Raw genomic sequence first — 25517 nt, 5'->3', positions numbered from 1 at the left:
TCTAATTGAAGCAAAAATGATCTAATCGAAGACTGTAACCGTATGTAGATAAACAAGTCATGTAATGATTGGGCTAACAGTTAAATCAAGACAACACTGCTGTGTAATGTTATGGGCTCTCACTGAGCTCTAAAATGCCTCTCCACCTGAAAAAGCAAGTACTGTATTATAAATAGTATTAGTATAGTATATTTAAAAAAATAATAATAATCAGACTTACCACGAGTATCCAGTATCCTGATAGCGACGATGACTAATGATGATGTAATTCGTCTGTACTATTCCTTCTATAAGAAATCATCTCAACAATGTAGTGTAGCAGCAAATAAATACAGATGAAGAGTTCAGATGCAAAAGCCTCTAAATGCCATCTGAAATTTTCTTATAGAATGATCATTTTTATCAAGCTCGTATTCAGTAATTTCACTTAAATGACAATTAATAGGTAATCTTCATTGCCATTTAAGTGAAATTATTGAATTTAAATATACGAGCTTGATAAAAATGATCATTCTATAAGAAAATTTCAGATGGCATTTAGAGGCTTTTGCATCTGAACTCTTCAGATATAAACTTTATAGCAATAAAATTAAATTAGAAAGCTGCACTTACAGACGTTCACATCCACACATAAACACAACACTGACGTTTTCACTTCCAGGAAAAGAAGCTGTCAATCAAAAACTCAGTAGCCAATGAGAACACACTGCTGCTAGCCCCGCCCCCACGAGAGCTGTATGTGCCAGAACGTCGAACAAAAACTCAGGGAGCGTAAACAAAAACCCATTTGTAAATTCAGATCGAAAGATGAAAGAAAGAAAGATGATAAACCGGTTAGCAAAATATGCATTTTATTCAAAACGAAGTAAAAAAAATTGCCTGCTATTTATTCTTTTTCAGTTTCAAAGATATTTTATTCAGTTTCAATTTATATTTTCATTAGATTCTTGAAAAGTTACGTTCATTATTATTGGCACAAAAGTAATTCGATAGAGCTGAAGGGTCTGGTGTTGATGAGGGTTTTGCAGCCTTGGCACCAACGTAAATGGGAGTTCTCTTTCATCATCTTGTGTTCGAGATCCACCTATGGGAAGGGCATCCATACCTGACCTCTGCAGAGGCATCCAATTGCTCCAAGTCTGGCTAGACACGAGCAGCCAATGCCAGGTAAGGGCATATAATGTCAGCAAGCGCTGCTATTCTCCAGTTGACATTCGCTTCGCACGATCTCTGCACTTACACAGTTCGATTGGATTTACACTGCACATTTGCGTGTCTTCAGGAGGACATATCGCCTAATCAGCCTCCGCCAGGCGTGACAGTCATTTATTCAGCCGATTAGCTGTGTTCTGCATCCGGAGCTGCCCGGCCACAGATTTTTTTTTGATTTTCACTGGTATGTCGCTGTCTAAATCTGCTGCTTCTCCGGGGAACAGCCTATCACGGGCCTGCCCGGCCGCGTGCGGTGCGCTGATCGCCGCTAATGACCTTCACTCTTTCTGCGTATTCTGCTTGGGCCTCAAACATGCTCAAGAACCCTTGGAGAACCCAGAGAATTGCAGTCAGAGCCTTATGCTGTTCAAGAAGCTTTTGCGACACCGTCTTAAAATCACAGCGACTCATTGTGCCGAGCTCACCCCCGCTGCCTTGCCTCAGTCCATCCTCCTGGAAGTGTGTGAGCTAGCGGCCGCTCGCCTCAACATTGAGTGGCCGGCTCCACAGAGCGCCACCGACCAGGAAAGGGACATTTACGACGGGAAAGTGCTGGGACCCCCTCCCGGTCCGAGGAAACAACTCTTTACCCTTCTCTACCTATAACGGCTCCTGAATGTTTTTCCAGATCAGAAAAATCACGCTTCAACTGATGCCTTCAATCTTTTAATGTCTTCCTTTCAGGAATCAGGATATTCCATATCACAAAAATCGAATGGACACCGTGAAAAAACTGAAAAATAAACCAAAATTACAATCAAATTTGTTGAAGCGATTCTACCATGACATCGCTCGAAACATATCCCATTAAAACTGAAATCAATACACACAGTACATCAAATTATAAATAAACAATAACCAGAATACATACAAACATACCGTGTGCTTTCCAATCGGGACTCAGGAGACATCAGTAGACAATTTTTTGCTCAAACACTCTTTCTATTTTACCTCTTTCGATTTGTGTGCGACACCTCGTGTTTCTCTCTTATCTTTATCTTTTTTTTTTTTTGGTAAGCACGCAAAAATAAAATCACATGACCAATACGTCTTATGTTACTCCTTTTCCCAGTAGGTGTCACTACTACCAAACTATCATGTAGATCAATACAATTTTTTACATAAGTATTACACAAAATGTATAAAACAAAACAAACAAACAAACTAAAAACCTTTTAAAGGTGAAAAAATATCTGCGACGACAGCTACACTACCCTTGTGGAAGGAGATCCTTACGGATAACGACCTCGTCCTCCGTAACGCTCGTCAGGCCGTCCAAGCCTGCGGGCGCTCTATGATGCTTTCTGTGATGGGATAGCGCGCGCTCTGGCTTAACCTGTCGGGCCTTCCTGACCGTGAGAAAAGGCGCATCGCGGGCGCTTCGGTAGAGCCCGGCCGGGCTCTCTTTGGCCCCGCCGTCGTATTGATGCAGCAAAGATGTGACGACAAAAAGGAGGAGGATGAGGCCTTCAAGTTATGCCTTTCTAGGAAGGCAGCCCCACGGCAGGTGCCTCCTGTGCATTTGCCTAACCCCCCTGTCACGGGACGAAATTTTCATCAGGGCAAGGAAAGGCCCTGCAACAAAACACAAAAACAAATTAAAACAAACGAATAAAATGAATTTTTTACAGAGAGAGGATCTCTCTGCGCAGAGAGAAATCATCTCCCTGCAGAGAGAAAAAATCTCTTTGAACCCCTGCATGTCGCCCCTAGTTTGTCCATTAGGGGCCATTGCCATTGCATCACAAATGAGCCAGCTGGGCTTACACAGCGCCGCTCCAGCTTGGGTGGGTACACTCGCAAGTCACGAATTGGCTTGGCAAACTGTTTCGGCTCCCGAGTGGGTGACGTGTACAATAATGCAGGGCTACAGACTGCAGTTTGCAATAAAAACCCCTCATTTCAATGACGTTCTCTCTTCACACATGGAGGAGAGCGCCGCGCAAATTCTGAAAGAGGAAATATCTTCCCTTCTAAACAAGGGAGCGATTCAGGTGGTGCCCCCCAATCTGATGAATCAGGGATTTTATTCTCGTTATTTCCTGGTCCCAAAGAAGGACGGCTCTCTCCACCCAATCTTGGACCTCTGTGTGTTGAACAAACATTTGAGGAAAAACTATTTCAGAATGTTAACTCATGGCTCGCTCGCCCGCACCATAAAACGGAACGACTGGTTCACATCGGTCGATCTGAAAGATGCTTTCTTCCACATAAGCATTTATCCGCCACACAGGAAGTTCCTTCATTTCGCCTACCAAGGCACATGTTACGAATTCACTGTTCTGCCATTTGGGCTCTCGTTAAGCCCTTTGAGTTTCTGTCTGTGTGCGGAGGCGGGCTTAGCACCCATGAGAATGTCAGGTCTGAGGATTTTGACATACATAGACGATTGGCTCATTATAGCCGAATCGAAGGAGAAAGTGTTGCAGGACACGCACATCACATCTCTCGGATTCAGGGTGAATGTGAACAAGAGCAATTTTACACCCAGTCGAAATGTGATTTTCCTGGGCTTGGAGTTGAACTCAGTCTCCATGCAAGCGCGTCTCTCTCTAATGAACTGTCTGTCGCAGTTCAGAGAGGGGGTGAAAGTACAATATTGCACATGCCTCAGACTGCAGGGTCTTATGGCTTCATCCATACAGATTTTGCTGCTGGGACTGAAATGGGTTTTGTCACTACATTTCAACCCGATACGCGATCTTTGCCGCTCTGTAACAGTGACGTGCGCCTGCTCGCTATTAGGCGTTATATGCCCTCAGGTAAGGGGGTGGGGCCTTTCCTGGCATTGGCTGCGTGCTTCTGTCTGTCTAGCCAGACTTGGTGCAATTGGATGCCTCTGCAGAGGTCAGGTACGGATGCATAGGTGGATCTCTCCACTCAATGTTTCAGAGAACCGGGGTTACGATAGTAACCTATTGTTTTCTGCCCAACATTATAAATGATTAGCCTACAGGTGAATTCAACAGTGTTGAAGGATGATCACCTAAGGTGACTAAATACTACAAGTGCTGCTTTTGAGGCATCAATGTGCAGTTTGTCTGAGCAACTTGTATTCTTATGAATGCATCTTTGAATTAATCTGAATAGTTTTATGAGATTATGCATGACAGTTAGTGCAAAAAGGCCTCATTATTACAAATCTCAACAACTTGTTTTAAGCAAATGGGTGCAAACAATTATAATTGAAATTATACAGTGATGTACGTTGTTAATCTGCTGACTAATATTCTTTAAGTTATTTTATTAAATATATAATAGTGAATTTAACCATTGTTTAATGTTTGTTGCTTTTTTCAGGTTGTGGCCTGAGTAAAATGATCCAGAATATGGCAAGATGAAGGGATAAAACATATATGTTGGACACCAGCTTCTGGCAAGATTTTCACTACTGTTACTGTTATATAATTAACAGCTTGTTTATACTGGTTAGTGTCGGCCGTAAATAGTAAGAACTTTCGCCATGTATCCAAATAGATCTGTCTTCTCACTGGTCTTGACTTTGCACTCTTTGGAACTGCCTGAGACGAACATTTACCCTGCATTGATATTTGGAGTAGCAACATACTTGTTTATCTTACTCTGCAATCCAGGGACGGACTGACAATCTGTGCGTTCTGGAAAAGTCCAGAACGGCCGTCCAACCGAGGGCCGTCGGCACAAAAAAAAAAAAAAAAAAAAAAAATCTAATAAAGCCATACAGCCAACAGCAGGGGCACTAATATGATCACTTATATGCTACGTGTAAAAAACAACAACTAAGGAAGAAGAGTCGGCCTACTAGCCACTGACAGAAAGTTAGTTTTATAAGGCTGCACTTTTAAATTTGCTTACATTATATTTGAATAGCAGTGGCTCTCCTACGTGGTGCCTGTGAGTTGCCCGCTAAACACATTCTATAAATAGCCCCAACTTGCCGTCGGGGTTCCAGACTTCGAATAAATGGTATAATTTTGCGAAACGTTTCAATTTGAACTTTTGCCTCTACAAAATTACCCAACTCTCTTTGATTATACGCTGTCATTTGCGTATTTCATTTGCGTATTGCGTATGTCATTTGTATGAGAAACATCAAATGGTAAACGCTCAAAAAGCGGAACAAAACTTGTTTGATCTGTGCAGCGCAGAGCATTATCAGCTCGGGCCAAAAAACAGCGATCGCGGCAAAGCAGCTGTGCGGCCTGATCTCGATCACGCGAACATTAGGCTATTACACAGAGCTGTGCGATTCACTGAGATCCACATTTCAATTCAGCGCAGAATTCTCTATCTCTATAAACACACAAATGACTTTGTGATTTAAGCTTGTAAAAAGCCAGATGAAACAGCGCTGATATTCTCAACATATTGACGCAAAAACAAAACAAAAAAAAACAGGCGAAACATTGTTCCGAGAACAAACCAGCTAGAAGACATTTCACACCAAAACTTGTGAATTAATGCCTAATGCAGTAGGCCTAATGTTTTGTTTAGAAGTTATGGCAGTTTATTTTTATTTTATTTTTCATTTATATTTATACTAAATGTTTGGGCTACTGTTTTTGATAACACATACAATAGGTTTATAGAAAATCAACAAAAAAAAATCAATAAATATTTTCATATTTTTTCAGGAATTGTTTTTTTTATTAAACGCTTGTAAGTCTGAACCAGAATATCAAGATATTTTATTATTTCCCATATGATGGTGAAAAGTAAAAAAGCGTCACCATGTTATGTAGGCCTATAATAAATATTGGAGTATAACAAATAAAAATTCCTTCTAGATTATTTTATCCCTTGAGGTAGCCCTCGCACACAAAAAGGTTGAAGACCCCTGGTATAGTAGCCTAACTATATTTTATAATTAAAAGTTTGTGTAATTTGGGGTTTCTGTAGCCAGTGTTCATTATTTGTATTTTATGGCATTGTACTTTTTTATTTTTTATTTGAAGGCTGAGGCTTCATTAATAAACACAACCCCAATAATCATCGAGATGTTACTTGCTGTGAATAGCTCGTCTGATAGGCTACAGTAGTGTGGCATAGTATCAGCACATCCTGGCTAGTGTCTGTTGGACACGGCTAGGCGAATGGGATGATGGGCCTATTTGGGAGAAAGTCCAGGGCTGTTTTCTCTCTTCTAATACCTTACAGGATTTGCCAGACACTGACAGATCTTGTCTGCTATAAGACAGCATTAATGAAACTCTTATGTGATGGCACAGAGGTGAACAATATCTATGGGTTGTGTTATATAGTTTTTTACCACAGACTTTCGCTTTCTGTTGTGGCTTTTACATACATTCACATACTAATCACTTGTATTACTAATAAGCAGTCTGATGCAAAGATTAAGGCACTTCAGACATGTGGTACTCATTTGGTTGTTTTTCTTTTCTTAGAGTTTAACACTCTTTTTCCTCTTCTTGCACATCGATCTGAGAGTGTTCCAGCTCACCTGCGCAGGGTGTTTTCTATATCAGTTTTAGTGTTTCCTCCCATTGTGAATCCACTCATTTATGGTTTTAAAACTAAAGAGATCAGACAGAAAATTCACACCTTTTTTCAAAAACAAAATAAACAGTGTCTAATGTAAACGGCTCCTTGTGTAAAAATATTGCGATATCATGTGTAACTTTTTCCGTTATACAAGCTGACTGCTTAATCATGTTGTTACCTATAAATACTCAAAAAACATTTTGACAGACGCCCTTGTAGAAATTACTTTTTTTACAGGGATATTTGCTCCGAAAATAGGATAAAGTGAGTATCATGCTGGTCATGTGATGATACCATCAGGGGATGACCTGCCTTATGTAAAAAAGGCAAGATGAAAGCTTTTCTAAAAGACTATACTGATATAACTGGAATGCTCATGTGTGAGTACATCATTTTTAACATATTTGTACTATTCTTTTTTTGTAAATGTAAATTTTATGTAGTGGCAATTTTTATTTTATTTTTATTTTAGTAATGCTTTGTTTTCTACTATTGAAATCACTAAAAACAACTTGTAAATTATTATTTGCCAGAGATGACTACCATAAGTTTACACAAACACACACACACACACACACACACACACACACACACACACACACACATACACAACCTCAAATGTTTCAAATATGTTCAAGCTGTATAGATTTTGAACATTTACAAACCTGTTTTATAATGGCAAATATCTTGATTCATTTTTACTGCTTATCATTGTGTGTCTGTCAGCATTATACAAATAAGACCAAATCTTTCCATTGGTTTTTATTCTTTTTTATTGGTTTTCTCAGTTTAGGGGAAACAAATCAGACACTTTTATAACAACATCAATAGTCTTAATGGAGAAATAATCTTTAGTAGCTAGAGTTAGGGTTCATAATAATTTATTTTCACAATTTGTTCATAATTCTCTTTATATATGACAAAGAAACTTTACTTTCATTCTCTCACCATGATTTACTATATGTAATATTAACTGCAGGTCTAATGACTGTTCTATATGAGGAAATAGAATCAGAAGCACTTTATTCATAAAGTAATAATATACAAATCCTTAAATCCAACAAATATTCCACAAGTATTTATTTATTTGTTTATTGCTCATTTATACTCACAGAAAAAAGGCCTAGTATAACAAGTATGCAAAGAATATAACAGTTATTTATATAACATATGATTTTAATGCCTTCACAACAATTACAAATACATTATTTGTACCAAAGCATGATGTAATAAAATCATATTATTATTATTAAATGATCTGATGATACAGTTGTTTGGTAAATTAAAGTATTTTATTCCTGACCATATAACCTGCTTGAAATCTTTAATTTTGAAGCAGTGTTTGACATGAGTAGACATGTCAAACAATTAAAGTTGTGTACATTTACATCCAGAATACCACTTCAAGAAACATTTTTAAAAATGATTACATTCAGGTATAATGATTATTATTTTTTACTGTTTTAACAACAGATGTATGTTTACCTTGACCAACTTTGTTGTTGTTTTTTCAAAACCAAAAATAAAGCAATTCTAATTTCTTTAGTTTTCATTCCATAAATGATTGGATTGACAACTGGAAGGATTGTGTAAATCATCAAACCACAAATCCTCTGTGCACTGGAAGAGAAATTGGGGATCCGATATGATAATATAGCAATGGTTGACACTATTTCAAAGAGAAAAAATGTAGCGATTTGGGCCATGCATGTATTTACAGCCTTTACTTTTGAATCAGTGTTTATTTGTTTTGTACACGTGATGAGAATGTTCGTATAAGAGTACAGCTGGACAGAGACACTGGTTATCTGCATAAATGCTGTTATGAATAAGCCATAAATGTTGTTCATAGTAAAATCCCCTCCACATGAAAGCAAAAGCAAAGATGGGTTGTCACAGTACACGTTAGCAATGAAAGACTTACATTTCTCCATTCTAGACTGAAGGGAAAATAATACAAGTACCAAGACAAGGTCAAGGCTCCATGCCAGTGTTATGAGTCCACATATTCTGCCAGGAGTCATAATAGAATTGTATCTGAGTGGGTTGCATATTGCTATGTACCGGTCTATCGACATGGCTGCCAGTAGAAAAAGTATTGCACCTCCATACATATGCACCAAAAAACCCTGAAGAACACACGTAGGGTAATACACATCATTTGTTTCTGTTATAATGTCCACAAGCACCCTGGGCAGAGCAGAAGTGATTCCAATTAAATCGGTTAGAGGGAGGCTGAACAGGATGTAGAACATTGGCTTGTGAAGGTTTCTTTGGGTGATTATCAGTCCAAGAATGCTTCCATTACAGAGCACAGAGAACACATACACTGTAAAAACAAAAGGTGCCTGGAGGAACCTTTTGGGGTTCTTCACTTTGCCACACCGGCGGAACCGTCTGTAGATCCTCTAGGCACCCTTTAAAAAGAGGCGGTTCTCTGAGGAACCACACAGGTTTCCTGAGGAACTCTTATATAAGGCACTGTGTGGAACCACTGTGGGTGCCTCCAGGAACCAAATTTCAATTTTATTTTATTTGTATTAAATTAATTTCATGTTGTTACTATGGTTACCACCATTAACTTCTATTATAATAAACAAACTGAACCAAATACAAAATAAGAATTGTTTATTACATATTTTAGATCCATTTTAATACATACACTTCCATGCACTTGAAAAAAAAGCTAGTAATAGATTAATATCAATGAATACACACACACACAAAAAATTGTATAATACATAAGTAACATGAATAATCAACCAAGTGTATACAATAGGCTACACAAAAAAAGACATCTCAACAAAATGCATGGAAAACACATGTTCCATGTAATAAATCAATGTAAAAAATTTAAATTTTGACTAATTAAAAATGTCCATCTTCACTTAATTTTAAAACATGTGTTTCAGTCCGCTTGTTAAGTCTGACGTCACTGTTTCCATGTCCAAAAGCTCTATCAGATGCCAAAAACAAACAAAAAACAGTGCTAATATACACTCATTGTGCTGTAATATTTCTGAAAATTAGGATCCTAACCTTTATCTCTATTCCGAAATCTCAGATGGTTAGTTATTCAGCTATTTTGAATCATAAAATGTTGAAATCTGGGATGCCGTGAGACTGGAGACTGTAATGTACACTATGCCTTTTGAAAAGCTTAAATGTGTGACTTGAATCAACAGTTCCCATAAATGGTTGTTGAGTATTCTCAATATCTAGAAACAAGATAGAGAAAGTAGAAGTAGAGGTTTCGACCCGGAAACAGTATTCCTTATGTCACAACAAGCAGAAAACATTTTCCATTTTAACAGAGTTAAGGTGCAGTAAAATGATCTGTTGTTCTGTGAATGTTCACTGGTGAATTCAGTCATTTCAATAAGAATCCACACGATCAGCAATTTTGTCTTTTTGCCTGTGTAATTTCACGAAATTCACAAATGTGATGCACCTTTACTCACTGCAACATAAAATGCAATCAATAATAAAATCTTCACAAGGGACACGTGAGGTACTTAACGAGTTAGAAAAGTGAAAAGGTGCATCAGCTTCATTTTCTGTTTGCTTTTCCTCTTTTCTGGTGGATGGTCCAGGCACTTCAGTGATTTTCAGGTCTACAGGAGGATTTTTTTTCTTGATCAAATTTGTATTTCAGCTTACCGAGATCCCTGCAAAGTACAAAATTTACTGTTAGTAAGGTTATTAAAGTTATTAAATAATTTCCTCAGCCTTGTGACGTTCCAAACCTGTTTGACTTTCTGTCTGTGGAACCCGAAAGCAGATCTCAGGCATAATGCAACCCGTCACCATTCAATATCACTGCATGAAACACAAGCATACATTTTTTTGTAATTCATTCAAACTATTCTTATGTACACTTGTCTAGTTCAATTCAATGCAACAATTTATGTAAAAAATGGTTAAGCTCCAAAAATGTCCCAGAAAAGATCCTAAAAATAGTCAATGAGTTCACAACTCATGTGTTATGGGTTGTGTTGTAAGTCTTCTGAAGTCATATAATAGCTTTTTCCTTTTTTTTGTCGAAAAAGACTAAACTTTAAGTTATAATTCAGGGTTCAAATGTCTTATATTCAAATGCATATGATTAAGGTATAGCCTATAAAAAATGCATAGCATTATTAGCTCCAAACCTGTGATATTATTTTTCTGAGTAACATGAATGAGATTTGAGAGCATGAGGGAAGATTTTCAGAGAATAACTGATTAAAAAAGTACACAGTCAAACAATACAATTTCACACAGAGAAAGTTCATAGTAATAAAGTACTTGCATGTGGTGTATAAGTAACTTACTGTAATTCAATGTTGCCTCTGAAATGTTCAGATTATTTTAGAAATGTACTGGTTGTTCTGGGGAAACAAAAGAACAAAGCTGATTATTCACAACATAATATTTATTGACCAGTAAATGGCTTTAAAATGGTATTTGAGAGAATGAGGGCACCTGTAGTAAGTAAAGCTAGGCTAAACAAAAACAGACCAAACTATATTAACCTGCTTTTGTTATTCATAACAAACGCCAATGACGACAGCAGGAATCAGCTACATTAGTTAGGCTATCTCAGCAATTTGAAGACACAGTTTTACAGAATATGTTGAATTGAATGACTAAATCAATCTAAGACAATAAGTCAATAATTTCCATTTGTTCATTAGCTTACGTTAGATCAACGTAGTTAGCATCGCGGCTAAAACCTTCATACCAGATACTGTGCAATAAACGAGTGGTAAACACTGTAAAAAAGTAGTAATGTATAATCAATTTAGTTTATATATATGTGTGTTTGAATATATAGTGAGTTGACTCTGTATTTATATTTATTTGGCGAGTTTACAAACCTTGTAACGGAGAGCCGATCAAACGGCGGAAGCTTTGATGAGAGGACGGAGCCGTTACCCGATGACGTCGTTCAGCTGAGCTTTGTTGCGCGCGAGCAGCGCGAGGATCACTGAAGCGACGACAGCAGAGGAATAGCAGCAGTTTCGTGACAGAATAAAACTTTTCTCCTCCTAGTTCTTCTTCTTCAAATAATAATTTATGAAGAAGTAGGTAAAAATGATTATTTTATTACTATTATTTATTCAATAATAATTAATGAATTCTTCTTATTAATATTATTATAATTTAGTGTTGTTGTTTAAGGTTTAAATTAATCAACAAAATAGGCCTATAGATACTAAATAAATGTAAGCTACCCAGGTGAAAAAGACGTAGGCTACTGTTAAATGTATTAAAAATGCATTAAAGTATATTTGTATTGTAGGCCTACTAACACACTCAAGTACATTTTTAATAGTACGTCTTTTTTCACCTGGGTATGTAGGCTATACTGAATCAAACTTAAGTAGCCTATAATAATAATAATAATAGGATAACAATATTCTCATTTTGGCCTCACAGAACCATTGGGTTCCTCCAGATGCTGGCTTTAACATAAGAGATCTTCCAGGAACCACTTAAATGTTAAAAGATCTTCCAATAACCCTTTTATCGCATTCAAGTTCCTCTATTTTCCCCCAAAGCACTTCGAGGTCTCATGGTAATGAAAAGGTGACTCCAGAACCTCTGAACTAAATACAAAGTGCTTAAAGGATCCCATAAGTTCCAGCAAGAACCTCAAAGAATGCCAATGCTCCTCCAGTAACCCTACTATAGGAGAAAGAGCTTTGAGGCACTTAAATTGCATTTTGAAGTTCCTTGAGTATCCGACAGGATATTTGAGGCTCCTTTAGTTTTTACAGTGTAGATCAGAGCTCCAGCGAAGAACACAGGATATGTTGCATTGGGATGGACATCAAATTTAGCAATTTTAAGGTTGAATGTGAAAGTAGGATATGAAAGGTTTCCAGCCATTAAAACCCTTAATGGGGAGGGGAGGGGAGGGGAGGGGGGGGGGGGGGGGTTACATTTAAAAAGTTAAATTTTTTCACTTCTGTAAAAATGAAAGATTTGTTCATCTATATGCATACTTACCTTTGCACTGTATATCACAACAATCCTTTATTTGTATGACCTGAATACATATGCCATGCATACTGTAAGGTGTGGTGCAGTGTTGCCTTTTTATGCAGATTTATGATCACAAAAAAAAAAAAAAAAAAAAAAAAAAAAAAAAAAACTTCCCAGTCGTGGGACTTGAAGTCATAGTTCAGTTGATGGTATTTTGAAGCCAGGTGGTGCCATTTCTATGCCTAAAATAGAAATAAGATGTACACTGCATTTAAACACTATTTCAGCTTGAATTTCCATTTTGGAATAGTGAAATATTTTTCACTATCCCCCTCCCCCACCCCCTCTTTTGCTGTAGTGTGTCAGTAGGAAATATCAGTTTACATTTCCAAACATTCTTTTTGCCATTATGTAATAATCCAGTGAGATTTCTGTATGCACAAGGAATCTGACAACAGCCAGGATGATCTGATCTCACCATCATCGAGTCCGTCTGTGATTACATGAAGAAACAGAAAAAACTGAGACAAACTAAATCCAGAAGAACTGCGGGAACATCTCCAAGATGCTTGAAGAAACCTTCCTGCAAAGCTACCTGAAAAACTATGCGCAAGTGTACCTGGACAAAAGCCGTTTTAAACGCAAAGGGTCGTTACACCATTTATTGATTTGAATTAGTTAATAGTTAAATTAATCGGATTAGTTAATTAGTTAAATCATAAATAAATTCAATTTGTGATTTTATTTTTTAAAGCATTCTCACTTTACAGCATTTTAACACCTCGTTACTTAAGGCCTCGTTACTTTTCACAGTACTGTAGCTTTGCAGGAAGGTTTCTTCAAGCATCTTGGAGACGTTCCCGCAGTTCTTCTGGATTTAGTTTGGGGGGGGGGGATTAACATGCCTAAGACTTTTGCACAGTACTGTAGCTTGTTTGAAAATGCTTATTTGCCAAGATTCTTGAAGTCAACGCCAGTTGCCGACAGTCAGAGCAAGTCAGAGACATTTTAGTTTTAGCCTACTATTCCATCCTGTTATAGCCTACTATTCCATCCAGTCGGAAGATGTCAAACATGTTTGAATTTTTTTAGATGTTTTCATTTGACACGTATCTCCTAGCAACCATGCACACGTTTCTACTTGAGTTTGTGTTCAGAATGACTTAAAAGTCTCTAGTGTGTGACTGGATTGTATGAATGATTCCCATTTTTTCTGTAACTGTTTACAAAGTTGTCAAGTGAATGATACACAGTCTTTTAATATTTGTTCAGATTTTAAGTCATGTAGCATTTTCCAGACTTAAGGGCTAAGTGTTTTGTTGTTGATGTAAGATATTTCCTTCTTCCGGTTAAAACCAAAACTGAAGCAACTACAACGTCTTAATTATGCGAGTATCCACTAAAAAGGGAAAATCAGCGCAGAATATGCTATTACTACACCATTATACGGTGGAACCGTCCAACGAATTGGGATCCCTAACAAAGTGCCACTATTGCTGCTCCTTCCAGCGCGCTGCGATCACTGCTGTGCCGCATGACCCATTCAGTGAGACTATATGGATAACTCTAGGAAAGCGTGCCCTTTCCAATTGTGGAAAAGGACGTTGTGGAATCCACATCATACCCGTAGGGAGGTATCATGTGGGAATTACTCATATGGTCTGGCCTTTAGGGCAGTGTCATCTTCGGCGAGGCAGAGGTCGACCTCTTCGCCTCCGAAGACAACGCTCACTGCCGATTATTTTTCTCAAAGAACGCGGACGCGCTCACCCACGAATGGCCGAATCATCCGCTGTATGCCTTTCCCCCGGTCGCGATGCTACCTCAGGTTATCAAACGGATCATGGAGAGCAAATGTGCAGTGCTTCTTATAGCCCCTCTCTGGAGGACCCAGCTCTAATTCTCCGAGTTGACACAACTGCTGAAATCAGCCCTGAAGACTAAAAACTTTACTGTTTAATGTTGTGTATCTGTATTATTTTTCTTTATTCATTTTCATAATAATTTCATAATGTATTTTGTCAAGTCAGAGTTTTATGTACATGTGTTGAATGCATGAGACTATAGAGAGCATGGAAACATGTGAGGATCACATGAGACAGGTGGATGAGCTATATTTTGTAGAGGGGTATGTACAGTACAATTTAACATGTTTCGACTGATGCAGATGTAAACAACAAGGATAGTGTGCCATGTGTGAGCATGATGACATATGTACCATTTTTAAACCTAAGCAACATAGTTTGTTACCATAAAAGGAAGCCGCTCTGTAATGTATATAAGCTCAATCTTACTGTACCACCGCAGAGAAACATAAAGGCAGAGACACATAAAGGCATGAGGGCGTGAGAGGGAACATAGAGATGATGGGGTAAGGAAGGAGAAACCCAGAAAAACCATTTACAGCTAGTATGATGGGGTGAGAAGATAGAGAAATGGGGAACAGAGAAATCTAGAATGAAGACCACCTCTCATGTAGCCTTATTCTTATATGCCATTTTCTCTCCTATGCTGACACATGTATTAATAATAAATCTCTTGGCAAAAGTAACTGGTGTAGCTTCCGTGATTCAACCATAATGGGGGAAGCATGATGATTTTTAAAAAATCTACAAGCCCCATGGTCGATTCTGCTGAGGAGAGATCAGGCAGGCAAATGGGAAGATCTGGCATCTCCGTCCCAACCTATAGGCCCTTCACGTATGGCCCCTCAACGGGTACCCGGGTGCCTCCCTGATAGAGTGCTGAAAACCATCACTGAAGCAAGAGCGCCCTCAACCAGGCGCCTCTACGCTCAGAAATGGAGGGTGTTCTCTGGCTGGTGCGCTGCTAGGAGCCTGAACCCCCACTCTTGCGAAATACCGAGTGTACTCGCCTTTTTACAAGAGCTTTTGGACGCGGGTCGCACCCCCTCCATGCTCAAAGTATATGTGGCGGCCATAACAGTAACATATACTGTGGTAACACAGTACATAACACATAACGCTCCTGTGGCCGGACAATCATTAGGAAGAAACGACCTCATTGTCCGCTTCCTTATAGCCCCCCTTATAGCCTATCTGGGACCTCTCCACGGTCCTGGAAGCACTAAAGGGCACCCCGTTTGAGCCACTTCAGTCTGCCGACCTGAAGGATATCTCGCTCAAAACCACTCTTTTACTGGCGCTCGCCTCCGTTAAAAGAGTGGGCGATTTACACGCGCTGTCTTCGAGCGCGTCCTGTCTTGAGTTTGGACCTAACGACTGCAGAGCCGTCCTTAAGCCAAGGCATGGTTATATTCCTAAAGTGCTCTCCACTCCCTTCAGAGCACAGGTTATTTCCCTAGCAGCTCTTTACTCACCAGAGGACGAAAGAGACGCGAATTTACTCTGTCCCGTCAGGTCTCTCAGAGTGTATCTAGAGCGTTCTGCCTCGTTCAGACAGTCAGAACAGCTTTTTGTGTGCATTGGCGGCCGCACCATAGGTCTCGCCGTCTCAAAGCAGAGATTATCGCGCTGGATAGTTGATGCTATAGCGCTGGCTTATGAGTCTAAGGGCCTTCACTGCCCCTTAGGCATCAGAGCTCATTCCACAAGAGGCATGGCCTCGTCTTGGGCTTGGTCAAGTGGAATACCCATCGAGGATATCTGTGCGGCGGCCGGCTGAGCCTCGCCGTCCACATTTATCAGGTTTTATAACCTACAAGTCCCTGCTCTGCATTCCAGGGTACTTTCAGTATGAAATGTGTAAGCACAAAACCCCCATAAAACGTGGGCCCGATATTATCCGGTCCTGTTTTACACGAACCATAGTTCATATATATATTGTACATTATATATATTATACATTATTAGGGGTGGAACGGTACATGTATTCGTATTGAATCGAAACGGTACGGGCGTCACGGTTCGGTGCATACATTAACACGGAGAATACACGGTATACAAATAAATAAAACTCGCGTGCAAATTAATTAATGTAATACGGAACTACTGTTAGATATGCGGGTTCTTTAGGGACACCTCATCTGTAGCCCCGCCTTAGCTCTGAAGCAGGCTGCGATGTAAAGATTGCAATGCTGAGAGAGAGAGAGAGAGAGAGAGAGAGAGAGAGAGAGAGAGAGAGAGAGAGACGATCGAAAAGTCGCAAAGTGCTTACTTATATTTGTGTGCATGTGTGAGGTGCGGTCGCGATCGAACAGTGGAAACATAAAAACATACTCCATAATTTTGTTTATACAGGACATCATTCAAACTGCAAAGTGTTTAAGTTACTGTTAATTAAAATTTTAAGGAAAACAAATATATTAATCTGAAATGTAGCAAATTAATTTTCAATTCATTTAGGTACAATTACCAAACATATCTCAAGGTCTTTAATAAACTTATTATATAAAACTATTGTCAGTGCACTACAAATAAACTGGTTCTATGCCTTTACTTTATTAATAAAACTTATTTAAAAAATACAAGGCTTAAGTAATTTATTTTCCTTTGGTGGTACAGCCTGAGACATGCACAAGCCTTCTGCATTTTTGTTTTGCTTTTCCCTCCATTGTACCGAACTCGTACCGAACCGTGATGTCTAAACCGAGGTATGAACCGAACCGTGACTTCTGTGTACCATTCCACCCCTATACATTATATACAGTGGGTACGGAAAGTATTCAGACCCCCTTAAATTTTTCACTCTTTGTTATATTGCAGCCATTTGCTAAAATCATTTAAGTTCATTTTTTTCCTCATTATTGTACACACAGCACCCCATATTGACAGAAAAACACAGAATTGTTGACATTTTTGAAATGAAGAAAAACTGAAATATCACATGGTCCTAAGTATTCAGACCCTTTGCTCAGTATTTAGTAGAAGCACCCTTTTGATCTAATACAGCCATGAGTCTTTTTGGGAAAGATGCAACAAGTTTTTCACACCTGGATTTGGGTATCCTCTGCCATTCCTCCTTGCAGATCCTCTCCAGTTCTGTCAGGTTGGATGGTAAACGTTGGTCGACAGCCATTTTCAGGTCTCTCCAGAGATGCTCAATTGGGTTTAAGTCAGGGCTCTGGCTGGGCCATTCAAGAACAGTCACGGAGTTGTTGTGAAGCCACTCCTTCGTTATTTTAGCTGTGTGCTTAGGGTCATTGTCTTGTTGGAAGGTGAACCTTCGGCCCAGTCTGAGGTCCAGAGCACTCTGGAGAAGGTTTTCGTCCAGGATATCCCTGTACTTGGCCGCATTCATCTTTCCCTCGATTGCAACCAGTCGTCCTGTCCCTGCAGCTGAAAAACACCCCCACAGCATGATGCTGCCACCACCATGCTTCACTGTTGAGACTGTATTGGACAGGTGATGAGCAGTGCCTGGTTTTCTCCACACATACCGCTTAGAATTAAGGCCAAAAAGTTCTATCTTGGTCTCATCAGACCAGAGAATCTTATTTATCACCATCTTGGAGTCCTTCAGGTGTTTTTTAGCAAACTCCATGCCGGCTTTCATGTGTCTTGCACTGAGGAGAGGCTTCCGTCTGGCCACTCTGCCATAAAGCCCAGACTGGTGGATGGCTGCAGTGATGGTTGACTTACTACAACTTTCTCCCATCTCCCGACTGCATCTCTGGAGCTCAGCCACAGTGATCTTTGGGTTCTTCTTTACCTCTCTCACCAAGGCTCTTCTCCCCCGATAGCTCAGTTTGGCCGGACGGCCAGCTCTAGGAAGGGTTCTGGTCGTCCCAAACGTCTTCCATTTAAGGATTATGGAGGCCACTGTGCTCTTAGGAACCTTTTTAGGAATTTTTATTTGTAACCTTGGCCAGATCTGTGCCTTGCCAAAATTCTGTCTCTGAGCTCTTCAGGCAGTTCCTTTGACCTCATGATTCTCATTTGCTCTGACATGCACTGTGAGCTGTAAGGTCTTATATAGACAGGTGTGTGGCTTTCCTAATCAAGTCCAATCAATATAATCAAACACAGCTGGACTCAAATGAAGGTGTAGAACCATCTCGAGGATGATCAGAAGAAATGGACAGCACCTGAGTTAAATATATGAGTGTCACAGCAAAGGGTCTGAATACTTAGGACCATGTGATATTTCAGTTTTTCTTTTTTAATAAATGTGCAAAAATGTCAATAATTCTGTGTTTTTCTGTCAATATGGGGTGCTGTGTGTACAATAATGAGGGGGGAAAAAAGAACTTAAATGATTTTAGCAAATGGCTGCAATATAACAAAGAGTGAAAAATGTAAGGGGGTCTGAATACTTTCCGTACCCACTGTATCATTTATTAAGGTTTGGCCCTCATTAGGCCCACTCCTCCTTGTTCCCTTATGAAGCCCGTCACTGACCGGCTTATTGGGTTTGTACTTTACTCTTAAGGCTTCAGGCATCTTGCCTCAGGCTAATATTAGAGCGAAGTTAAGCACGCACAGAGTTTCGAAGGGGGTTCCCATAGCGTAAGCTACTTACGCAATAGGAGAGACCTCTCGAAAGGGATCGTCTCGGTTACTAACGTAACCTCGGTTCCCTGAGATGAGGGAACGAGTATTGCGTAACTCGCCGTGCTTGTGCTTTGGTCAGGGAATCGCTTTAGTTGATTTAACCTAAAGACTCTGACGGACGATGGGCTCAATTTATAGCCTCTGGCCACGGCCATTCTGGCAGGCTCTGACGTGTCAGGACGCGAATTGCCCTGATTGGACTACGCGTCTGAGCCGCCCCATCATAGGTTCATGCAGTTGCCGCAGCACAGCCAATTACCTCGCTCGCCGCTCATCTGTGTATGCTGTGCAGCTACACTGCGTTTCAAAAATTTGGCTTCAATATTCTCGAGAAAAGGAGTTTTCCCATAGCGTAAGCTACTTATGCAATACTCGTTCCCTCATCTCAGGGAACCGAGGTTACGTTAGTGTAACATCTGCATCTGCCATTCAGTCCTTCAACCGCCAGAGGGAGCCATCCCCTGAATACTGAATACTGCCACATCACTTCCTGTTCATATCAGTTATAAGCAATGTTGTTTGTACATCATGTTGCGAAGTATTGCCAGTTAACCTTGTCTCTTTCGAGTGTTTTGCCTATCCCTATTTTGGTTTTGTGATATTGCCTGTTTGTGACCACGATTCTTGGATTATCGGATTTGGACTTGTTTGCTATTCTGGACTGCTTCTACTGTTATCGACCTTGCACCTATTTGTTGGCTACGATACTCGCCTGGATTATCTATTTGTTTGTACTAATAAAGCACTGCACATGGATTCGAACATTCAACCGAGTCAGTCATCGTTACAGAATACTTCGCCTGATCAGAATCCAGCAGAGATAACACAACTACAGGCTGCGTTTGCCTATCAAAATGAAAGGATCACAGATTTTCAAGGCCAACTTTCATCTCTACGGGCTGCAAACGAACATCTCACACGGTACATTCAATCTCTTCCACCGATCAGGCATGATACGGTAAGACTTTCTATACCTGACAAGTTTGATGGCACTGCTGAAAGATGCAGAGGGTTTTATATCTATTTTGTGAATCAGCCGGAGGCTTTTTCCAGAGATTCAATCAAGTGCTCATTCATGATGTCACTGTTAACTGGAAAAGCCCTCGATTGGGCATCTGCTGTTTGGGATCATAACGACCAACTGAGAACCTCGTTTGGTTATTTCTCCCAACAAATACGAGAAGTCTTTGAATATCCCGCGCGAGGAAGAGATGTTTCTTTACAGTTGCTACAGTTACGTCAAGGAAATCGCTCAGCAGCCGATTATGCCGTCGAGTTTCGCACGTTTGCAGCACAAAGTGGCTGGAATGAGGTTGCGTTGAAACCAGTGTTCAAGCAGGGTCTGGGTCATACATTACAGGCTGAGCTGGCATGCAAGGATGTGGGTTCAGATCTCAGTCAACTCATCTCAATGGCTATTAAGGTTGATAATCTTCAACGTAATAATCCACCAAGTTCATTGGCAACTTCAAATGTTATCCCAGCAACCAATATTCAGGAACCAGCTGAACCCATGCAGATCGGATTCACCAAGGTATCTGTGGAAGAACGGGAACGACGCAGAGTGAACAGCCTATGCTTTTACTGTGGTCAGCCGGGTCATCAGTGTCGTTCATGCCCTAGTAAACCAGTCCAAACCAAAGTGAGTACCCCATTGCCTATGATGTTGACTAAATGTTTTTCTCTTCTCATCACGCTCACATATGCTAATTCTTCTCAATGTCTTCCAGCGTTAATTGACTCTGGCTAAGCATTAAATCTGATTCATAATGAACTGGTCCATGAACTCAAATTACCTGTTATCCCTTGCATACCACCAATTAACATTACAGCCATTAATAGTCAACCTATTGGAAAAGGAATTACTCATCAAACTGTTCCAATTACCATCAAGATAGGTCTGTTTCACTCAGAAACCATCTCCTTGTATGTGACATCAACGCCCCAGCATCCGATAATCCTAGGAAATCCATGGCTGACCATTCACGACCCACAGATTTCATGGAGTTCCAAGGAGCTCACAAAATGGTCACCACATTGTTTCTCACGTTGCCTCCAAATTCGGACACAACACCCTTGTCTAACCACAAGTATTGAGAGTCCTGTAACTAATGATCATGTGTATATTCCCCCAGAGTATTCTGACAACAGCGAGGTCTTCAGCAAGACTAAAGCCACCCAACTACCTCCTCATCGCCCATGGGATTGTGCAATTGAAATGTTACCCAACACTGCACCCCCTAAGAGCAAGGTTTATCCACTAACCATTCCTGAAACACAAGCCATGGAGAATTATATCGAGGAGGCTCTGGAATCCGGCTTCATTCGTCCTTCCACCTCACCCGCTGCTTCCGTTTTTTTCTTTGAGGAAAAGAAAGATGGAGGGTTACGTCCCTGCATAGATTACCGTGGTCTCAATTCAGTCACCATTAAGAACAGGTACCCACTCCCATTAGTTCCTTCTGCATTAGAACAGTTACGAGAAGCCACCATCTTCACTAAATTAGATCTACGCAGTGCCTATAATTTAATCCGAATCAGAGAAGGTGATGAATGGAAGACAGCTTTTATCACCATCAGGGGGCACTATGAATATTCTGTTATGCCTTATGGCCTGTCTAATGCTCCTTCCGTGTTTCAATCATTTATAAATGAGATTTTCCGTGATGTTCTGAACCACTACGTCATTGCCTACATTGATGAAATTTTGATCTATTCTAAGACACGTGAGCAACACATCCATCATGTAAGAAATGTCCTGTCTCGACTGCTGGCTAACCATCTATACGTCAAAGCCGAGAAATGTGAATTTCACGTTTCTAACACCACCTTCCTCGGATACAAGATCAGTCATAAAGGAGTGGAGATGGATACAGCAAAGGTCAGAGCTGTCACGGAGTGGCCACGTCCTACCACAGTCAAGGAATTGCAGAGATTTTTGGGCGTTGCAAATTTTTATAGGAGGTTTATCTGCAATTACAGTACCATCGCAAGCCCCCTTACATCGCTACTTAGGGGAAAACCAAAGAAATTGTTATGGACTCAACATGCACAGTTGGCCTTTGAAGCCCTAAGGACCAGCTTTACTACAGCCCCAATCCTGAAACATCCAGATCCGGACTTACTATTCATTGTGGAAGTAGATGCTTCTGACTTTGGCATTGGAGCAGTATTATCTCAGAGACATGGTAACCCAGGTAAATTGTTTCCTTGTGCTTTTTTCTCCAGGAAACTGACTACTGCAGAGAGGAACTATGATGTTGGTAATAAGGAACTGTTGTCCATAAAAGCAGCACTGGCAGAATGGAGACACTGGTTGGAGGGAGCTCGCCATTCATTTCAAGTCATTACAGACTAGAGTTCTCAACGTGTCGGGTCGGCCCGACAAACCCGACGGGACCCGCGGGTTCGGGCCGGGTTCGGGTCGAAAATATAAGCAAATGACTCGGGTCGGGTCGGACCTCGGGCTTAATCTTTTCCGCTCAGTAAAAAACTAAACAAAATTCATTTATTAATCATCGCTGCTGTTCACCGTAAAGAAAGTCTGGCTGCTGTGTGCAACGTGCATCATGGAGAGGGGCGGGGGCAGACGCCGCTGCGTGCACGCCTTTAGCCTGGAGAAGAAGATGGAGTTGGTGAAAAGTAAACTTGCCGCAGGTGAATTCACCGTCGCTACTAGGCCTACAGCCTATTTATATATTTAAAGTTTATTGTTTCAGTTGTTTGTATTGTTAAAAGGCGTGAACATTAAAGGTTGATTTGGATTCGCGTCTGCTGGTCATGATAATACGTGTACGAGAAAAAAAATTCCGACGCGGCGGCGGGCCGCGGGCCGGGTTCGGGCAGATAATTCATGTTGATGTGTCGGGTTACATCGGGTCCGGGCTTTAAAAGCCACGGGCCGGGCCGGGTCGGGTCGGGTTGTAATTTTCAGGCCCGTTGAGAACTCTACACCACAAGAATCTGGAATATATCAGGTGTGCAAAGCGTCTCAATCCAAGACAGGCCCGGTGGTCATTATTTTTTACAAGATTTCAGTTCACAGTCACTTATCGCCCGGGAAGCAAGAACAGTAAGGCTGATGCCCTTTCACGAAGGTACGACTCAAATGAAACTTCCTGCTGCCAAGGACCAATTCTACCTCCTTCAGTCATTGTGGCACCGATTCGTTGGGATATGATGGAAGAATTACAACGAGAACAACAGACAGAGCCATCTCCTCCTGAATGTCCTCCTGGCCGGCATTTTGTCCCAAGGTCTCTTCACCAACGAATCACGCAATGGGTGCACACATCGCTGAGTTCCGGGCGTCCTGGCATTCAACAGACAATTGAACTGGTGCATAACTCCTTTTGGTGGCCTAATTTAAATAATGATGTCTCTGAGTATGTCAAGTCTTGCAGTGTGTGTGCTCAGTCCAAGACACCCTGGGAACTACCAGCTGGTCTTCTAGAACCCCTGCCAATCCCTCAGCGCCCCTGGTCTCATTTGGCTGTGGATTTTGTTACAGATCTGCCCTGTTCCAATGGTAACACCACAATTCTAACAATTATAGATCGTTTCTCAAAGGCATGTCGGCTAATTCCACTAAAAGGCTTACCTACAGCAATGGAAACTGCACAAGTATTATTTCACCATGTTTTTCGTGCTTATGGAATACCGGAGGATATAGTTTCTGACAGGGGTTCACAGTTCACATCCCGTGTATGGCAAGCTTTCTGTAAACAATTGGACATAAATGTAAGCTTAACTTCTGGCTATCATCCCCAGGCTAATGGACAGGTTGAGAGGTTGAATCAAGAATTGGGGCGGTATCTCAGATCTTACTGTAGCCGAGAGCAGCAACGTTGGAGTAACTTTTTACCTTGGGTGGAATATGCACAGAATTCACTCACCCATTCATCTACAGGACTCACCCCCTTCAAGTGTGTTCTAGGGTATCAGCCTCCCATGTTCCCTTGGTCTGGAGAACCTTCGGAGGTGCCTGCGGTGGACGACTGGGTCAGAAGAAGTGAACGGGTGTGGAACAGTGCCCATGTGAGACTGCAGAGGGCAATCAGAGCCCAGAGAATTAAAGCAGACCGCAGGAGGCGTCCCCATCCGAACTACCAGCCGGGGCAGAAGGTCTGGTTGTCAACCCGAGATCTACGGCTGCGGTTGCCCAGCAGGAAGCTCAGCCCACAGTATGTAGGCCTGTTTCGTATCTTACGACGAATTAATCCAGTTACATACAGGCTAGAGCTTCCTGCTCATTATCGTATATCTCCTTCTTTTCATGCATCTCTGTTAAAACCGGTCCACCCTACTTCCGGCCCCACTACGGAGGAGAGAGAACCCCCTCCACCACTTGAGATTGATGGAGCTCCGGCTTACCTGGTAAAGGAAAACCTGGAGTCCAGGCATCATGGGGGCCGGTTGCAATACCTAGTGGACTGGGAGGGCTATGGCCCAGAAGAGAGATCATGGCTGGCTGCCAAGGACATCTTAGACCCATCCTTGATCCAGGATTTTCACCAGGCACACCCTGGTCAACCGGCACCCAGACCAAGGGGACGTCCACGAAGAACACCTGGAGGTGTTCATAGGAGGGGGGATTCTGTAACATCTGCATCTGCCATTCAGTCCTTCAACCGCCAGAGGGAGCCATCTCCTGAATACTGAATACTGCCACATCACTTCCTGTTCATATCAGTTATAAGCAATGTTGTTTCTACATCATGTTGTGAAGTATTGCCAGTTAACCTTGTCTCTTTCGAGTGTTTTGCTTATCCCTATTTTGGTTTTGTGATATTGCCTGTTTGTGACCACGATTCTTGGATTATCGGATTTGGACTTGTTTGCTATTCTGGACTGCTTCTACTGTTATCGACCTTGCACCTATTTGTTGGCTACAATACTCGCCTGGATTATCTATTTGTTTGTACTAATAAAGCACTGCACATGGATTCGAACATTCAACCGAGTCAGTCATCGTTACAGCTAGTAACCGAGACGGTTTCTTTCTTGGTCTGAGTATATAAAGACATTTCTCAAGAGGCATGGCGCGATTTGTAGCTCAAATCAGCCCGTGATGCTGAGTGTGCTCAAGACACTCAGGGCCAGATGTACATAAATTTGCGAACGCAGCGTTAATAGCGCCATGGCCAAGACGCAGAAAGCACTTGATGTAAAACCGCAGTGTGCGTGTTATGTACCAAACCTGCAGTTCATCAGGTAATCAGCGCCTGTCCCCACCCACTATACCGTAAATTGCACGTATTTAAACGCAGACTGCGATATTCCCACTGCTGATGCTATGACTGTTTAAAATGATCCTGATGCCAATAATTGTAATTTAGCAAGGATTTTAACAACTGCAAGATCTCGCGATACATGGCCCCA

The 25517-nt window shown here is 41.0% G+C and overlaps 2 protein-coding genes and 1 long non-coding RNA gene across 3 annotated transcripts; 1 reads left to right on the top strand and 2 right to left on the bottom strand.

Annotated features, from left to right (window-relative positions):
* Positions 1-4675: 4675 nt before the first annotated feature.
* Positions 4676-6790, top strand: LOC309505799 (olfactory receptor 52J3-like; the record flags this gene model as incomplete). Its single annotated transcript, XM_082179257.1, has 2 exons — positions 4676-4796; positions 6453-6790. The coding sequence occupies 2 exons, from the start codon at positions 4676-4678 to the stop codon at positions 6788-6790; spliced, it is 459 nt and encodes a 152-aa protein (XP_082035383.1).
* A 1384-nt stretch (positions 6791-8174) lies between these two features.
* On the bottom strand, positions 8175-12567 carry or71at1 (odorant receptor, family 71, subfamily AT, member 1; the record flags this gene model as incomplete). The annotated part of the gene is made up of 2 exons (XM_082179256.1): positions 8175-9014; positions 12454-12567. The coding sequence occupies 2 exons, from the start codon at positions 12565-12567 to the stop codon at positions 8175-8177; spliced, it is 954 nt and encodes a 317-aa protein (XP_082035382.1).
* On the bottom strand, positions 9307-11955 carry LOC309506162. The gene is made up of 2 exons (XR_014208664.1): positions 11553-11955; positions 9307-11447 (listed from the first exon to the last, which is right to left on the bottom strand). It is a non-coding gene; the product is annotated as an uncharacterized lncRNA (long non-coding RNA).
* Positions 12568-25517: the final 12950 nt, after the last annotated feature.

This window comes from Leuciscus leuciscus, assembly GCF_965113295.1.
Source record: "Leuciscus leuciscus genome assembly, chromosome: 9".
Lineage (NCBI taxonomy): Eukaryota > Metazoa > Chordata > Actinopteri > Cypriniformes > Leuciscidae > Leuciscus > Leuciscus leuciscus.
The sequence above is the reverse complement of the archived record's forward strand: the minus strand, read 5'-3'. Positions and strand labels throughout refer to the sequence as shown.